Source organism: Raphanus sativus, chromosome 9 (genome assembly GCF_000801105.2).
Source record: "Raphanus sativus cultivar WK10039 chromosome 9, ASM80110v3, whole genome shotgun sequence".
Lineage (NCBI taxonomy): Eukaryota > Viridiplantae > Streptophyta > Magnoliopsida > Brassicales > Brassicaceae > Raphanus > Raphanus sativus.
The window spans coordinates 150,481-165,196 of NC_079519.1; the positions used below are offsets into that span (position 1 = coordinate 150,481).

Consider the following 14,716-nt stretch of genomic DNA (forward strand, 5'->3'; position numbering starts at 1 on the left):
CGAAGAGTGTGTGGTTGAAGAAAACAACAACAAAAATGTGACCACACAGCTTGTGAGTACCATTGGATTAAGAAGCAAGCCTCGTGCCTAACAATCTTTTCCTTTACTATTCATATAATAATATTATGATTATATTTAGGGGTGGATGCATATAGAATACTACCGTAATTTTTAGTATTTTAGATTTGCATCGTATTTTACAGATATCAAATTTTCTGATTTACTTTACTTCAGATAAATACATATATCTGTCTTTTTGGATATCTGAATAATTACATATATTTATGAATATTTACGGATATTTATTGATATCTCATCCATTTTGTTTAATATAAATATTTTTTTTTTAAAGTCAAAGCAATACAAGTTTGTTTTCAAAAAATATCTTTAAAATAGTATAAAATAAAGATTAGGGAAACCTTATGTTTCATAAATTTTTAAAAATTAAATTAAAATTTTTTATAAAACATAAATTTTAGAAGAATTATAGTCTTTATAAAGAGTTTATATTCATTTCTTAATTTAATACTTATATAAGTAATCTTATAAATAAAACCAATAAACTAACTGAAAAAATAATTATATAAAATTATACATTTAAAGTTTTATATTTAATTTTATATATATATTTGTATAAAAATTAGAGCAGATCGAATATCCGCTTTTTTTAGTATTTGTGATCTATTTTGTTTTTAACGGATATCAATTTCTAATATTTTCTTTGCTTCGAAAATTTATAGATATCCCAATTTTTCAGATTGAATTAAAACGAATAAACAAATCAAATTAAAATTAACGGATAAAATGCCAGTTCTAATTATATTATATATTGAAATTGCAAAAGTAAAGCCCACAAAACCTTTCAACTTTAATATATTGGAGCACTCGACTATAACCCATCATCACCTTTGTCACATTCACATGTTATTCTCTTCATTTGTTTTGGTTGTGTGAATAAACTATTTTCATCTATGAATATATTTGTACACACACATAAAATGTCGATATAAAACCAGACTAGAATAAAAACCTTTGGAATTTGATTGTGGATCGATTTATCAATAAACATAGGAACTATGACGAATGCATTCTTTCTGTAATCAAGCTTATAGAGGTAAAATCTAGACTGTTATATGAGTTTTATAGTAACCAAATATTGATGTCACATTTGTTCACTATATAAATACAAACTCAGCACTATCAACAGTGTGATATTGGGATAAATCTCAAAGTGAAATGATTAACAAATATATGTATGAATAAGATGTGGTGACGACCATTGAATGTTGAAAGTAAATGCTTCAGTCAAGCTTCTTGTTTAAGTTGGAATAAAGTGGTAGTAACCCAATTTCACTCATTTGACCCCAACACATCTTCTTATTCTTCTGCTTCTTCATATTTATCCACCAATTTTACAAAGACAGTTGGTACTCTGCACCACCGATTTTTTTTCACTTTTTACTTTTTGTTGTGAAAGGAGTTTCAACAAAAAGAAAGTTTTTTCACACACAAAAAGCAAAAAGCATGTAAAAGCTGTCACAAGAATTTCAAAGCCTACAAAGAAAAGAAGAGTTTTATAAAACCAAATAAAAAGCTGAGCACTTCCATTGAGAGATCGATCCAAACACCAAACACCAAGAAACACAACAACAGAGAATAAAAAGCAAAAGCAAATGATCAAAGGAAGAGATGGAAACAGAGGATCCTCTTCTTCTTCTGGTTACTCTGCAGATTTGTTGGTTTGTTTCCCTTCAAGAACCCACTTAGCTCTTGCACCTAAACCCATTTGCAGCCCATCTCGTCCTTCCATCTCCACCAACCGTCGTCCACACCACCGTCGCCAGCTCAGCAAACTCTCAAACGGCAGAGGAGGAGGAGGACACGGGAGTCCTGCTCTGTGGGCTAAACAAGCAAGTAGTAAGAACATGGGTAATGACGAAACAGCCGAGCCCACTTCTCCTAAAGTTACTTGCGCCGGTCAGATCAAAGTCCGGCCGAGAAAATGCGGCGGGAAAGGAAAGAACTGGCGGTCTGTGATGGAGGAGATAGAGAGGATACATAGCAGCAACAAGTCGCAGAGCAAGTTTCTTGGACTGAAGAAAGATGTGATGGGTTTCTTGACTTGTCTAAGGAACATCAAGTTCGATTTCAGGTGTTTTGGTGATTTCAGACATGCTACTGATGTCACTAGCGACGACGAGGAAGAAGAGGAAGATGATGAAGAGGAACAAAAGACTGTTTTCTCCAAATGGTTTATGGTTTTACAAGAGGAAGAACAGAGCACTAACGACGAAAACAAGAACAACAAGAAGTGCGTCGTTGGTGAAAACGCAGACGCGGAACCGGCGGTTCCGCCGCCGAACGCTCTTTTGCTGATGAGGTGTAGATCGGCTCCAGCGAAGAGTTGGTTAGAAGAGAGAATGCAAGTTAAAACAGAGCATGAAAACAGGGAAGAAGAAGAAGAAACAGAGGATCAAGAGATGAGTGTGAATAAGAAGAAGAATAAGAAGGATTTGAGATCACTAATGGAGGAAGAGAATATGGAACTAGTGTTGATGAGATACGATACTGATTATTACAGACTCTCTTCAGACATAGCTAAGGAGACTTGGGTTGTCGGAGGAATTAATCAAGATCCTCTGTCTCGTAGTCGAAGCTGGAAAAGCTAATATTTCTCACTATTAATCATCGTATTTTAAAGATATGATTAAGATTTTTTTTATACTACCATTTAGATTATGTGTTTATTAATTTTGGTACTTGTTTTCACCTTTTTTTCTTTGGTTTCTTGAGTTTCTAGGGTTACTCTGTTTCGTATCTCAAAAGGTTTGTTTTTACTTTGTTTCAGTGTGTTTTTTTTCATCACGACGTGTGTAACGTAACGTAAATATGTACATGGTCTTTTATCCTTTTCGGTATTTTACACTAAAGTTATTATGTGTATATTTAACCGCTGAGTAGTTTGATAAATGAACCATATTCTTGTTAAATCAAATGGTAAAGTTAAGATGAAAACATACATTTCAATTTGCGGCGCAATTCACAGTGGACGTTACTCCAGTTTTACGTTGTATAAAATAGTAATTCAAACAAATAAATAATGGTTTCTGGATGGAGATATATAACCAGATTGAACGTCACATACGTTGAACATAGTGATCACCAGTAACACACTTCTTCCTGACAATAACATAAGCCAACAATGTGCAAGTTCGTCGGTTTTAATGGAGAAGCGCATAACAAGAAATAAACATACATATGATCATTGCCAAATGTTCGTAGTTGTGATATATTAGGATACATTTTTAACCTTTAAGTACATGGGAAACTAGACGAAAATTATATTGATGTCACTGGATAACTATAAGTATTATATGAAATTATTTTGTAATAATCTTTAGTATTAAAAATACTATTGACAATAAGAATAATTCATAGCGAATTTTATTTGATGAGATGGCTTGACGAAGTCCTTTCACTCACTTTTTTTACCAAAAAAAAGTCCTTTCACTTTATCACACATGGTTGGTTTTAATACTATAGCTAGATCACACGTCGGTTATCGAGCGCCTTGTTCAACTGTGCCCATGAACCCGCAAGCCCTCGAAGCAAGGTCATTGACATGAGACATGCTGTTTCTAGTCTATAAGAAGCCTCAAAGATCAAAATTATAATATTTGTAAAAAAGAGAGATCAGAAGAAACACTTACGTGATGAGCTTTTAGTATATTCATTTGATACAAAACTTTTATGGTAATTGGTAAACACACACACACACACAAAAACCCTAAAATAAGAAAACGATCGTGAGATCTAATTTAGCAAAACAAGGCAAACAAACAAGCAGACACAACCAAATCGTTCTTAAAATTCTCTTGAAACTATACAATTCGGCTTACTCAAAATCAAAATCTCTCGTCTCAATTCACAACAACTAAATCCGAGCCGGCTCCTTTAAACCGGACATTTGCATCAGCCAAGACTCTTCTAGTCTCCTCGTCTTCAGGTGTCTCCATCATCAACAACTCATAATCTTGAATCGCATGTTGCCATTTCTCCAACTAAATAAGCCAAAAAAGAATTAAATAGGAGGGCTCGGGTTAATCCCTAATCTCCCTCTAGGTCAGGGACCATTCATCCTAAAATATGATGATATAACATAAAATATCCCTTTCAGCTAGAATCGAACTAATAGCACAATGTAACTAACTCTGTGAGTGTGTTAAACCACTAACCTAACCTAACGTACTGTTTATATTGGTTCTCAAATATGAGCTTTTGAAATTTGAATACCTTCGCATAAGAATCTGCCCTGCGCCGCCTCGCCTTCCGGTACGATGGCTGAAGATTGAGAGCCAGTGTGCTATCTTCAATGGCTTTCTCGAACTGACCAAGCTTGAATCTTGAGGCCGCTCTGTTACAGAGCAAGAGAGCATTGCAAGGGTCTTGCTCGAGTCCTTCCGTGTAAACCACGCAAGCCGCTTCGAATTTGGACGCGTTGAATAGTAAATTGCCGGTGAGTCTCGCCGCAGCAACTGCCCTTGCTTTTCTAGCCACTGCTTTTACTTCTTCGTTACTCGGATCTAGTCGAGACGCTTGCCTCGACGCTGTTACTGCATCTTCAAATCTGTCCATAAAAGAAAACAATACAAAAGGCCTCTCACGTTTTAGAAGTGAAATAACATGGACTTTGTTTGCAACTGTATAATGTATATATGTTATATTTAACCAGTGCGTTCTTATGCTGGTCCTTGAATTTTTTAGGTATAGTAAAAACTTTAAAATTAATAATACTGAATTTTATGTAAAATAATACTGAATTTTATAATATTTATTACTTATAAAGTTATCAATATATAAAACATATTCTCAAATAAAAATAATAGAAATTTTAATATAAAATCATTCTAAGACTTATTTAACCATAATAAACTAATTCCAGAATACAGATGTTAAAATAATATAAATTAAATTAATTTTCATTTAAAATAAAAGATAATATAGTTTGAAGTAATTTTTTTTTATAAAACCCCACTTACTATAAAACATAAAAATATATACTAATTATTATTTTATTCTGTCAACGAACTCATATATACATATACATATGAATTTTTCAATTTTTATTATTTTAATCAGTATTTGTATACTTTTAATCGACCTAGTTTAAAACTGGAGAAAATTACTATGAAATGAAACAAACGGGAAGGCCTCTGGTGTGTTAGTACTACTGACCTTCCTGCTGCAATGTAGACCTGAGATCCGACCATTAAGATGTAAGAAGTAATGGAAAGACCAAAAATCTTTATGAAACTATCGATGTCTAAGCGTTTTGTTGCCTTTTGGTACACATCATACGCTTCTTCTTGTCGCTGAAGATGCAATAACGCCTCAGTTTGGAGTGCATAGACCTTCAGGTTTACAATTATGGGTTTAATTAAGCTAATACAGCTTTTGGCTCATTATTACTACATAAAAACATTTTATATTATATGAACAAGAAAGAAAGCTTACCCTAGGAGAAGAATCTGCTCCATATGATATCACAAAACAAGTCTCTTTCAACACAACATTCCATTCCTTTGATCTCCTAGCTTCGTTGCACCTCCTTAAGCATTTTATAACATCTTCAACTTGTTCTATATGTTTTGTCTCTGTGTATTTTCCAGCTTGGTTATAGTGACACAAAGCTTTTTCAACCTCACCCAATCTAGTTGTTTTAGGGTATAATCAGATAACAACAGTAAATACAGGGACCAAGTAAGAAATAAAGCAAAAAAAAAACAGAGAGAAGAAGACTTTACCTGAGTTGGAGGGAAGCAAGTCTCTGATGAGCTCTCTCGTAATTAGGGTTAAGCCTTAGAGCTTCTTCGCATGCATCGGAAGCTTCTAAAAGACGACCAAGACTGATCAAAGCGGCGGATTTGTTAGACCAATACGTCGGCGTTTTAGGGTCAGCTAAGATGGCTCTCTCGTAAAACACAAGAGCTTCTCCGAACCTTCCACGACAATACTCTTCGTTTCCCATTCTCTTCAGAGTCTCCGGATCATGTCTGTAATTTACAGTTTTGCCCTCCCACCGACTTCTTGTCTGTGACACGTCAGGAGATTTAACGGCGGGCTGCGGTTTCACGATGATGTTTCCCATCACGCCGTTAGGTGAAAACCTCTTGCTCTCTGTTCTTGGTGAAGCCGAGGACAAAGATTTTCTTGCGGAGTCTGATGATTTTCTTGCTGAGTCTGATGATTTTCTTGCGTTACTTTCGTCCGGTTTGGTCTTCTGTGGATCTTGTCTCTTTGTCTGAGCAAAAGAATCGGTTGATTTTCTTGGAATGATTTTAGGGTTCGTAATGGTAGTTGACTTGGGAGGCAAGTAATCTTTTGCTTTGTGATCTTTCTCCGGTAAAGAGGGTTTCCGTCGACGTGGACTCCAACTCTGGAAAATACAGCCTAGGAGACTCTCACAACCCAATCTCTGATCCGTAGAGATCTTCTTAGCTTTAGCCATTTTAAGAAAATATTGAAATCTTTGAAGAAGATAAAACAATGTGAAGAGTTGGATCAAACAGAGGAGTAATAAGTTTTCTGAGTTGAAGATGAAAGCTGTTTAATGTATTTATATAAGTCTAACACGATAGTTACTATTGAGTTCTTTACAAGAAACCAACTTTAATTTTTTTTTTGTCTGCCTTTTGCTCTAACACAAAAAATCTGCTTTTGTTTTCTAAAATCCAAAAATTAGATTTAATTTGATTTTATGGGGTCGATTCTCTAAGACTTTCGTTTCTGAAATAGTGATAGAAACACTGTATTAGACTGACCCCATTGTTGATTGTTGATTATTTTATTGTCTTCATGGATAAAGACGAAAAGATGCCATAGATTGTTCAAATGTATTTGGAGCCTTGTAAAAGATTAAAATAGCTTTTGTTATCATTATTTTGTCGACATTTTGGCTAATGATTAATACAATGAAAATTAAACCCTTTAGTTGGAAAAATGGGTAAATGCAATAACAAGTGATTTATACTAAAGTCAACAATTCTGCTATTGGTTGCCAATTTTTTTTTCTAAATTACAAAGAGGTTGTAATATTAGTTTCATTCAAGCGGCCATTCGAAGTGGTTGATTACCAAATTTTACAGTTTTTCTGGTTTTATATTTCAATTTATATTAATCTATTTCATAGTTGAACATTTCAAAGTAGATATTAAGATTTATAGTTTTGTGGTTGTTCTGTTTCGAATTTCAAAAGTTGTGTCTGATTCTTATATTTTCCTACCTTCTTGATTATAATAACTATATTTGTTATAATTTTGAAGTGGCACGTATATATTATCATTTTTATCTAACTTATGGTAATGACATTAGCCTGTATTACACTAACAAATTAATGAAAGAGCAAAGAACCAAAGGGTCAATTTTAATAGTGCTTTATAAAAGCAATTAGTGGTATAATTAAGTTTATCCTCTTAAACGCCAAAGCTTTCACAATAATATAGTGGGTGACTGATATCCACAATAATTATTCGATAACAACCACCAAACTGTTTGCCTTTTTCTTTCTTTTATTATTTTTCATCTCAAGTTTTTGTTTGTTTTAATAACAACCAAATCCACTCAAAGATTGGTGAATAAATTTGCTGAAAATCCACTTAAACAATTAAATATTATAAATGGGAGCTTCTTTCCAAAACAGCGACTTGTGTTGAGAAATATTATAAACCAAATATTACAATTTACGTGTGCTAAATGCTGATTCATTTTGATATATATATAGTTTTAACATATATAATTGTGTTCGTGTGGATGATAGAGTATACATTGCCGTTGTGTACGTTTGTGTGAGTCGGTGCCGGCTTTGTCGGGGACCTTCTGTCGCATTAGGCAGCTTTCTCTGTTTGTTGTGTGTTTAATTTGGCTTTGACCACTCTTTCTTCATTTTTGTCCTTCCACCAACACGTATACCTTAAACTTTTTGTTATAGATTTAACCAACATCTAACAGTTAAGAGAAGAAAAAACAGGAAGAGACAAAGAGGCCGGACCGGCGGTAGCTGTGGAAGCCCACTCCGCCGGCCGGAAACGCTACAGTCGTCGGAGTTTAGAGAGAGGTCAGAGTTCTCCCATTGTACTTTTTCTAGCGGTGGACGGCCGGTTTTTTGCCTCCGACGTTTGTGCCTACCTTTGGTGAATGGTCGGTTTGTGGTGTTAGCGTCGTGCGGTCTGTCTTTATGCCGACGACGGCTTTGGTGAATTTTTTTTTGGTGATCCGATGGTGTTTAGGTAGAGGGTGTGGCTTCGCTTCTGGCTGAGAACTCGCTGGATCGATGGGTTTCTACGGGGAAGGAAGCGTTGGGGAGACGATTGCGCTTCGATGGCTCTGGATGCGATCTCGGGATTGACCCGATGTCTCTCTGATGAAAAAGAGTTCAGGCGAAGCTGGTGAAGATGAAGGAGTCGGGATTCATGTCTCCGACGTTCTTCGGTGTCCCGGAGAAGCGATAGTTTTGCTTCCTCCGGTGGGGAATCTTGGCGGTGCCGGCGTGAGTGAATGTGCGACGCGTGGATCTCGTTTGGTGAGGTTTCCCCACGTGTCTCGGCTGTGCTTCTGTCTTGCCGCGTGTCTTGTTATGCGTGATTTCGAGCTGCGTTGAAACCACTAAGTTTCTTTCTATTGGGCCATGGTTTGGGCTCGAGTGAAAAATGGACCATAGTTTGGGCCTTTCTGTTTTTTATCTGGGATGTATGTTGGATTCCAATCTGGGCTGGATGTAATTCCTATGAGCTTAATCCTTTTATTAATATAAATATATAGACGGCAAAAAAAAAAAGGTAGAGCAAAAATTGAGGCTTTTTGTGAAAATTGAGGCTTCGTTTATATACTTATGACTATAAACTAGATCAAATTTAAGTATATTAATCATTGGTAGATGGATGACAAAAAAAATCATTGGTAGATGTTTTCAGATAAGATATAGTGTCAGCAAATTTGTATGTTGAGCGTATTTTTGTCTGCTCTTTTAGTAAATGCTCCGTATATGAATTTTGGAACAATGCATGGAATGAATGTGCTTTTGCTTGCCGACAACTTTAAAAACTCGTGCTACATAAGAATATTTCTGCTTAAAAACGAAGAAGGATAAAGCTATGAACAAAGTTATAATAAACCCAAAGCAAGCCACGTAAATATATCCTCTCTCTTTTTTCAAAACATTTCAACATAAATACCAAAAAAGTAGTCAAAAACTGAGGATTTAAAACTTATAAAAATCGAAATAATCATTCTATTTTGAAGACATCTTTCCTTTAAGAACAAGCATACTATTCATCACTATGTGGCGGTATATGGACCTTACGACTAGTCTAAATTTCGATTTAATTAAAAATTCTGTAAATAAAAAAAGAATATGCCCCATTGTAATACATGGTCACAAATAACGAAAAGCTGGACAGATTTAATAGCACCACAGACTAATATTAGTTTGTTTTGAGACGGCAGTTCTGCATGTATTGTGTCTTGTGACTCCTTTTGTAGATTGACCAATGCTTCTAGTTCTATGATTTTATCAAGTGACTTTAATTTTCCCAACATTATATATTAATGAAGTTAGGTAAATGAATAGTCTGATTGACCCAAGTTATGTACTAACAATTGGTAGGCATGGGGAAATATAATATAGTTATATATATGGCCATTGGTTGTATTCAAGCATGTTGTAGTTTTATCACTCACCCAAACATATTGTACACTGAGTCACTTATTTTTGAGTATGCATTCAAGACGAAAACAAAAAGATCGATACGTAAAATATACCAAAAGGAAAATATAAAATGTGCGCAAACCAATATATATACAGTAAGGAAAGTCTTTTGATAAACCTCTACTGTACTCAAAGTGCATAAATTCTTTTATATGCTGCCCCGTGATCATTGCATATCTGATAAGATATACATCTAGGGCTTCTTATTCCGACTATAAGTATTATAGTTTCTAAGAAATGCATGATGAAGCAAAAGAAAATAAGTGATTTGATGATTACGGTTATATTTTTTTTTGAACACAACTTACTTTTCATTACTTCTCAACTTAAAAGATTACAACAGTCCGAGGGAATTATCCATCCTCTTTGATTAAAAAGAAAACTTACAACATTACAAAACAAACGGGATAGTTCTTCATGAGAAGGTGACAGCGAATTCGAGATGAAGCTTGAATGCGTCAATGACATAGCCTTTACGACAGAGTCGAACGGCAGAGAAATAGTCACATATAGTGACGTTGAAAACCAGCCCTCACTAGTGAAGAAGCTGAAACCGAACCTTGATACCAAATTCGGAAAACCATCTCCTTTCATAGAAAAGAGGTAGGGTGGCGAAATCCATTCCTCCATTGAGAAAGATGAATCAAGCACAGATAGAACCACGAACCAACACGGTGAGCTCACCGGAAAATTAATCTTCGCACAAGACAAGTATAGCATTAAACGCAATTCAAAGGCCCCGGTGAATCCACCGGAAATCCTTTGCAATCTAACCACCAACATCAAAACCACAACATCCATTTCACTGGTCCCGGATCCTGATAGGTTAGGCGTAGAGCTAACCAGCTCAATAAAAATAAAAATAACGGGCATGGCCCATGAACAAATACCTGACGGCTTTGACTCTTCCGATAACATCGTCGGAGATTTGCATAGTTGTAGACAGTCGCCGGAGACAGGGGAGATGTCGCCACTTGAGAGGCAGATAGCATCAAGAGAGACGCCAGAGCAGTTGACTCTTTCTGCGAGTTGGATCTCAGTTGCCTCAGTTATTACTTCTCTGCAGTAGCAAAATCTGTCGACAAAGCAGGGGTCTATATCATCAATGGCGGAGAGCGTGGAAGGTGATTGCAGTGGGATGGTATGCGATTTTCGGTGCAGTTCTTTGGCTACCACGCTTTGTCTTACAGATCTGGAACAAGAAGAGAGAGAGTTGCAGTGGTAGAGGACGCAGTGAAACGAGGAGCCGTTTGAAAAGGCTTTCCGGGAATCCCCAGAGAAGCGGACTGCGGCAAGCACAATGAACATGGAGACGTCACTTGAGTCCAAGCTGAACGCCTTCGTCGGAGGAGACAAACGGTCCGACGCAAAGGAGAGACACAGACCAAAAGTAAAACAAAGGAGGCTGACGATGAAGCTAAGAACGAGAAGAGATGAACGGTGACGACGCCGGCAAGCAGAGTCGCCGGCGTCGAGAAATTTCGGTGGTTGCGGCGCCTCGATAATCGGGACAGAGAGAACTCTTATTAGGGCGAACTCTCAAGAGAGCTTAATTGATTGATTACGGTTATATATCGTATATGTTTAATACATTTAAACATACTTCCTTGTATGACTCTTTTTTTTTTGCCAACTCCTTGTATGATTCATATGTGCATGCAAACATGTAGATGGCGGATGATAAAAAAAAACTACGGATAATTAATTGTACATTCTTTGACGCATAAGCATGACAAGTAATTTAATTTCACTTTAGAAGTTTTACACATGCAGAAAAAACTGCCGCTATTGAATTATTTTGTTGGTTGAACTTAATTTCAGGTTACATAAAAATGCCTAGCTGGTAAGAAAATGAGTCAAAGTTGCCTGTAGTTTTACTTTACCAATTAAAACAATGGGTTTTGTTCGTATCATGGAACTGTACCGACACCGTAAATACCAAATCATAGTCAAATAATGTTAAAGATGGCAAACAAAATGATTGAATCTATGGCGTGTGGACCTTGTGAACGGAATAAAATAACGACGCTGCCTTTGGGTAGAAGATTAAAAATGCGGAAAGGCGATCATTTCTTATAAATATCCGAAATATCTTGAATTTGATATTAGTTCGTACTCATACATGCATCGGAGAAGCAAAAATTTTAAACGACGTGAATTTCTATGCATAATTCATTTTATATCAGACTGTATCGTGATGAAAGGTTTTAAAATTAACTAAAAAACTTCAAATGTTGAGTAAAATATTCATAATTTATTAGCTGTCGTCATGTTGATCAATTGGGTTTTTATTACTTAGAATGTTAAAAATTGATTTGCTATTTGATACGGAATTTCCAAAATATAAACAATAAAATTTAAAATACTCTTGACTACTGACTAAAAATGTATGAGAAAGATAAAGGCACATGATCCAAAGGCACATTGGGACTACAACATATGCTTGGCTTAGAAGGGAAAAAGAACAAAAAGAAGAAGACTTACTCTTTTTGGATATTTCTTCACTTGGGATCTTAGCTCCAATCCCAAGTCTTTACCAAACATGGGCCGTTGCTTATTCATGAAATCATTTTCAATCGTTGGAACTTGTAGTATAAGACTTGTCTCAAACACCAGCAAATGGTAGATTAGGCCCATGTTTGGTCTTGAGAAAAAAAAATCAATTATACAAGCCAGTGGTAGATAAAATAACATTTGCAAAATACTTTACAATATAGGTTTTAAATTTAAAATGCATGTTATTACATTGTTAAAACTCTAATTAAACCAAATTTTCAACAACGGAAAGATTGTGTATATATACTTCCGAGGACTAAAGCTCTTCACAGGAAGCTGAGCTTATCTGGCTGGGTTTTGTGGCCGAAAGCATTATAAATAGCCCGTTTCTAACACAAGTGAAACCAACGAGTCCACATGATTTGCAGAGATCTTCCAGCTCACGTTCGCTCAGAAACATGTGAGAACCAGAATATCTCATTACTTCCTATCATTGGCAGCACCAGAACTCATTATTAGCCACGGACCACACCAATGTGCAAAACAGCAACTAAATATATTTTTTAAGGATAACATATATACGTGTTACAATAAAAAAGGCTAATATATATATATATACACACACCTGGCGAAGATCCTCCAAGAACGGTATAAAACGGAAAAGGCCATCATAGATGAACGTGGTGGCAACAAATATTCCTCCAGGTCTAAGAACACGGCTTATCTCAGCAACCTAAAAGTTCAAAAGAGAACATCAACATTGCATTTAGTTTTTATATTGAGCTAAAAAAGGTTTTACAGCTGAAGATGGTGAAGGCCAGCAATGTAACGCAGCACCAGCATGGACAGCATCAACTGAGCCCGAAAGAAACGGGAGTCTAGCTGCGTCTGCTCGAGCCAGCACAACGATCCTGAAAAAAAAAACACAAGACATTTGTTTACTTAACATTTTAGACAATAATAGAATAAAAAGGTGTAAGTAACAAACTTTTTGTCAATTAGGTTAGCTTCCTGTTTCAAGAACTCGTAACACTGTCGCAGCATATTCTCCGAGTAGTCAAGGGCGAACACCATAGCAAAATGCTCACTCTTACCAAATAATCTCGAGAACATGCCGCTTCCGCAACTGGCGTCAATAATATTACCTCCCAAAACATGCTTCAAGTATTCCTTAGCCATTTCAAACTGTGGAAATAAAATGTAACACAGTGTTACTAATGCATCTGGCTAGATGAATAGCATATAACACGTACAAAAAAAACCTGTGGTTACCTCTTTCTCTGGTCCTGGAAAACCACCCCATATGAAATTTTGACGCCAACCTCTCTCGTAAAGGAAAGAGACTAATGGATTCCTATAAAAATAAAAAGGGCAATGAGTTGGGCTAGTTAGAAGATAATATAGAGATTACTTATCAGTTATCAGTTATCACCATGTACCTGAATAACTCGATTGAAAGAGGCAGTGGTTCAGTGTAATGCTTGGTTCCACTAGCCACAGCCAAATCAAGATGTGTCTCATTAGCTGAGAAAATCTTTTTACAGGTACTGCATTGTAGTTGAGTACTACCAGAGGCAGGAGATCCTCTGTTTGGCCAAAGTTACAAAACTTCTTTAACTTGAGGGTCAAGAAAGTGAGCATTTACTTAACTTGCTAAACCTAAATTTTGAATTAACTTGAGAATCAAACAACATGAGCATTCACATTAGTGAACAGTGAGGACTCACACTGATCCATGGGGATGACTAATCAATGATTTTAAGGAGTTATAACAGATGGGACAAGCGAGAATGTTCTTCTCCTCTTTCTCGATCACAGAATCCACCTGCACACGCCAATCAAATCGTATCAGCTGTAAAACCGAGAGATCATCATCAAATAAGTTACAAAGAACAAAAGTGTACACTAGGATTCGTCTCAACGGAGTCATAAGATGCACGAGCTGATCTGAAAACGAAAACAGGGAGTCTCTGTGGGGCGTACTTGACTGAAACCAACCGCGAAACTGATAAACTGTTTGGGAGGATCGCCGGTGAAAGCCGACTGGAGACATCCGTCATCAGCATTTTCAGGCCTCAGTGGCTGCTTATTGAGCACGTTGTTTCGCTTAAAAGGAAAAGAAAATCACAACAAATTCGTGAATCATACCATATATACAATCACATAAAACTCGTGAATCTTGTCGGAAGAGAAAAGCATTTTGATTTGTCTTTGGGTATGGATAAGGGTGTCAAAATGGATAAAAGTTAATGGATCAATCCAAACCAATCCAAACCAATCCAAACTATAGATCCTAATGGATAGAGAAATGGGATACAAATGAATTAATGGATAAAATGGGTTAGTGGATTTAATGGATTGGATTAAAATGGTTTGGATTGTAGTGGGTAATGAGTTATCCATAACCAAACTAATAAAAATTTCTAACAAACACAAACTTAAATAAAATATATACAC

The 14,716-nt window shown here is 36.0% G+C and overlaps 3 protein-coding genes across 4 annotated transcripts in view; 1 reads left to right on the top strand and 2 right to left on the bottom strand.

The window, feature by feature from the left end:
* The window catches only part of LOC108824483 (uncharacterized methyltransferase At1g78140, chloroplastic), a 39,021-nt gene extending 24,478 nt beyond the window's left edge, over window positions 1-14,543 (bottom strand). The window contains exons 1-8 of one of the 2 annotated variants that reach the window (XM_056994006.1): window positions 14,164-14,524; window positions 13,987-14,084; window positions 13,699-13,845; window positions 13,532-13,613; window positions 13,248-13,444; window positions 13,059-13,170; window positions 12,885-12,992; window positions 12,440-12,746 (exon numbers count right to left, since the gene is read on the bottom strand). In XM_056994006.1, the coding sequence (XP_056849986.1) occupies window positions 12,576-12,746; window positions 12,885-12,992; window positions 13,059-13,170; window positions 13,248-13,444; window positions 13,532-13,613; window positions 13,699-13,845; window positions 13,987-14,084; window positions 14,164-14,325 (1,077 nt within the window). In that variant the 5' untranslated portion in view covers window positions 14,326-14,524 and the 3' untranslated portion in view covers window positions 12,440-12,575. Of the gene's footprint in view, window positions 1-12,439; window positions 12,747-12,884; window positions 12,993-13,058; window positions 13,171-13,247; window positions 13,445-13,531; window positions 13,614-13,698; window positions 13,846-13,986; window positions 14,085-14,163 lie in introns of those variants that run through there. The other variant, XM_056994007.1, reaches the window with a different exon arrangement.
* LOC108824404 (uncharacterized) lies at window positions 1,323-2,909 on the top strand. Its single transcript, XM_018597822.2, has one exon. The coding sequence runs from the start codon at window positions 1,674-1,676 to the stop codon at window positions 2,667-2,669; it is 996 nt and encodes a 331-aa protein (XP_018453324.2). The 5' UTR covers window positions 1,323-1,673; the 3' UTR covers window positions 2,670-2,909.
* On the bottom strand, window positions 3,691-6,591 carry LOC130499681 (inactive TPR repeat-containing thioredoxin TTL3-like). The gene is made up of 5 exons (XM_056994005.1): window positions 5,805-6,591; window positions 5,515-5,710; window positions 5,236-5,411; window positions 4,294-4,627; window positions 3,691-4,061 (listed from the first exon to the last, which is right to left on the bottom strand). The coding sequence occupies exons 1-5, from the start codon at window positions 6,506-6,508 to the stop codon at window positions 3,921-3,923; spliced, it is 1,551 nt and encodes a 516-aa protein (XP_056849985.1). The 5' UTR covers window positions 6,509-6,591; the 3' UTR covers window positions 3,691-3,920.
* Window positions 14,544-14,716: the final 173 nt, after the last annotated feature.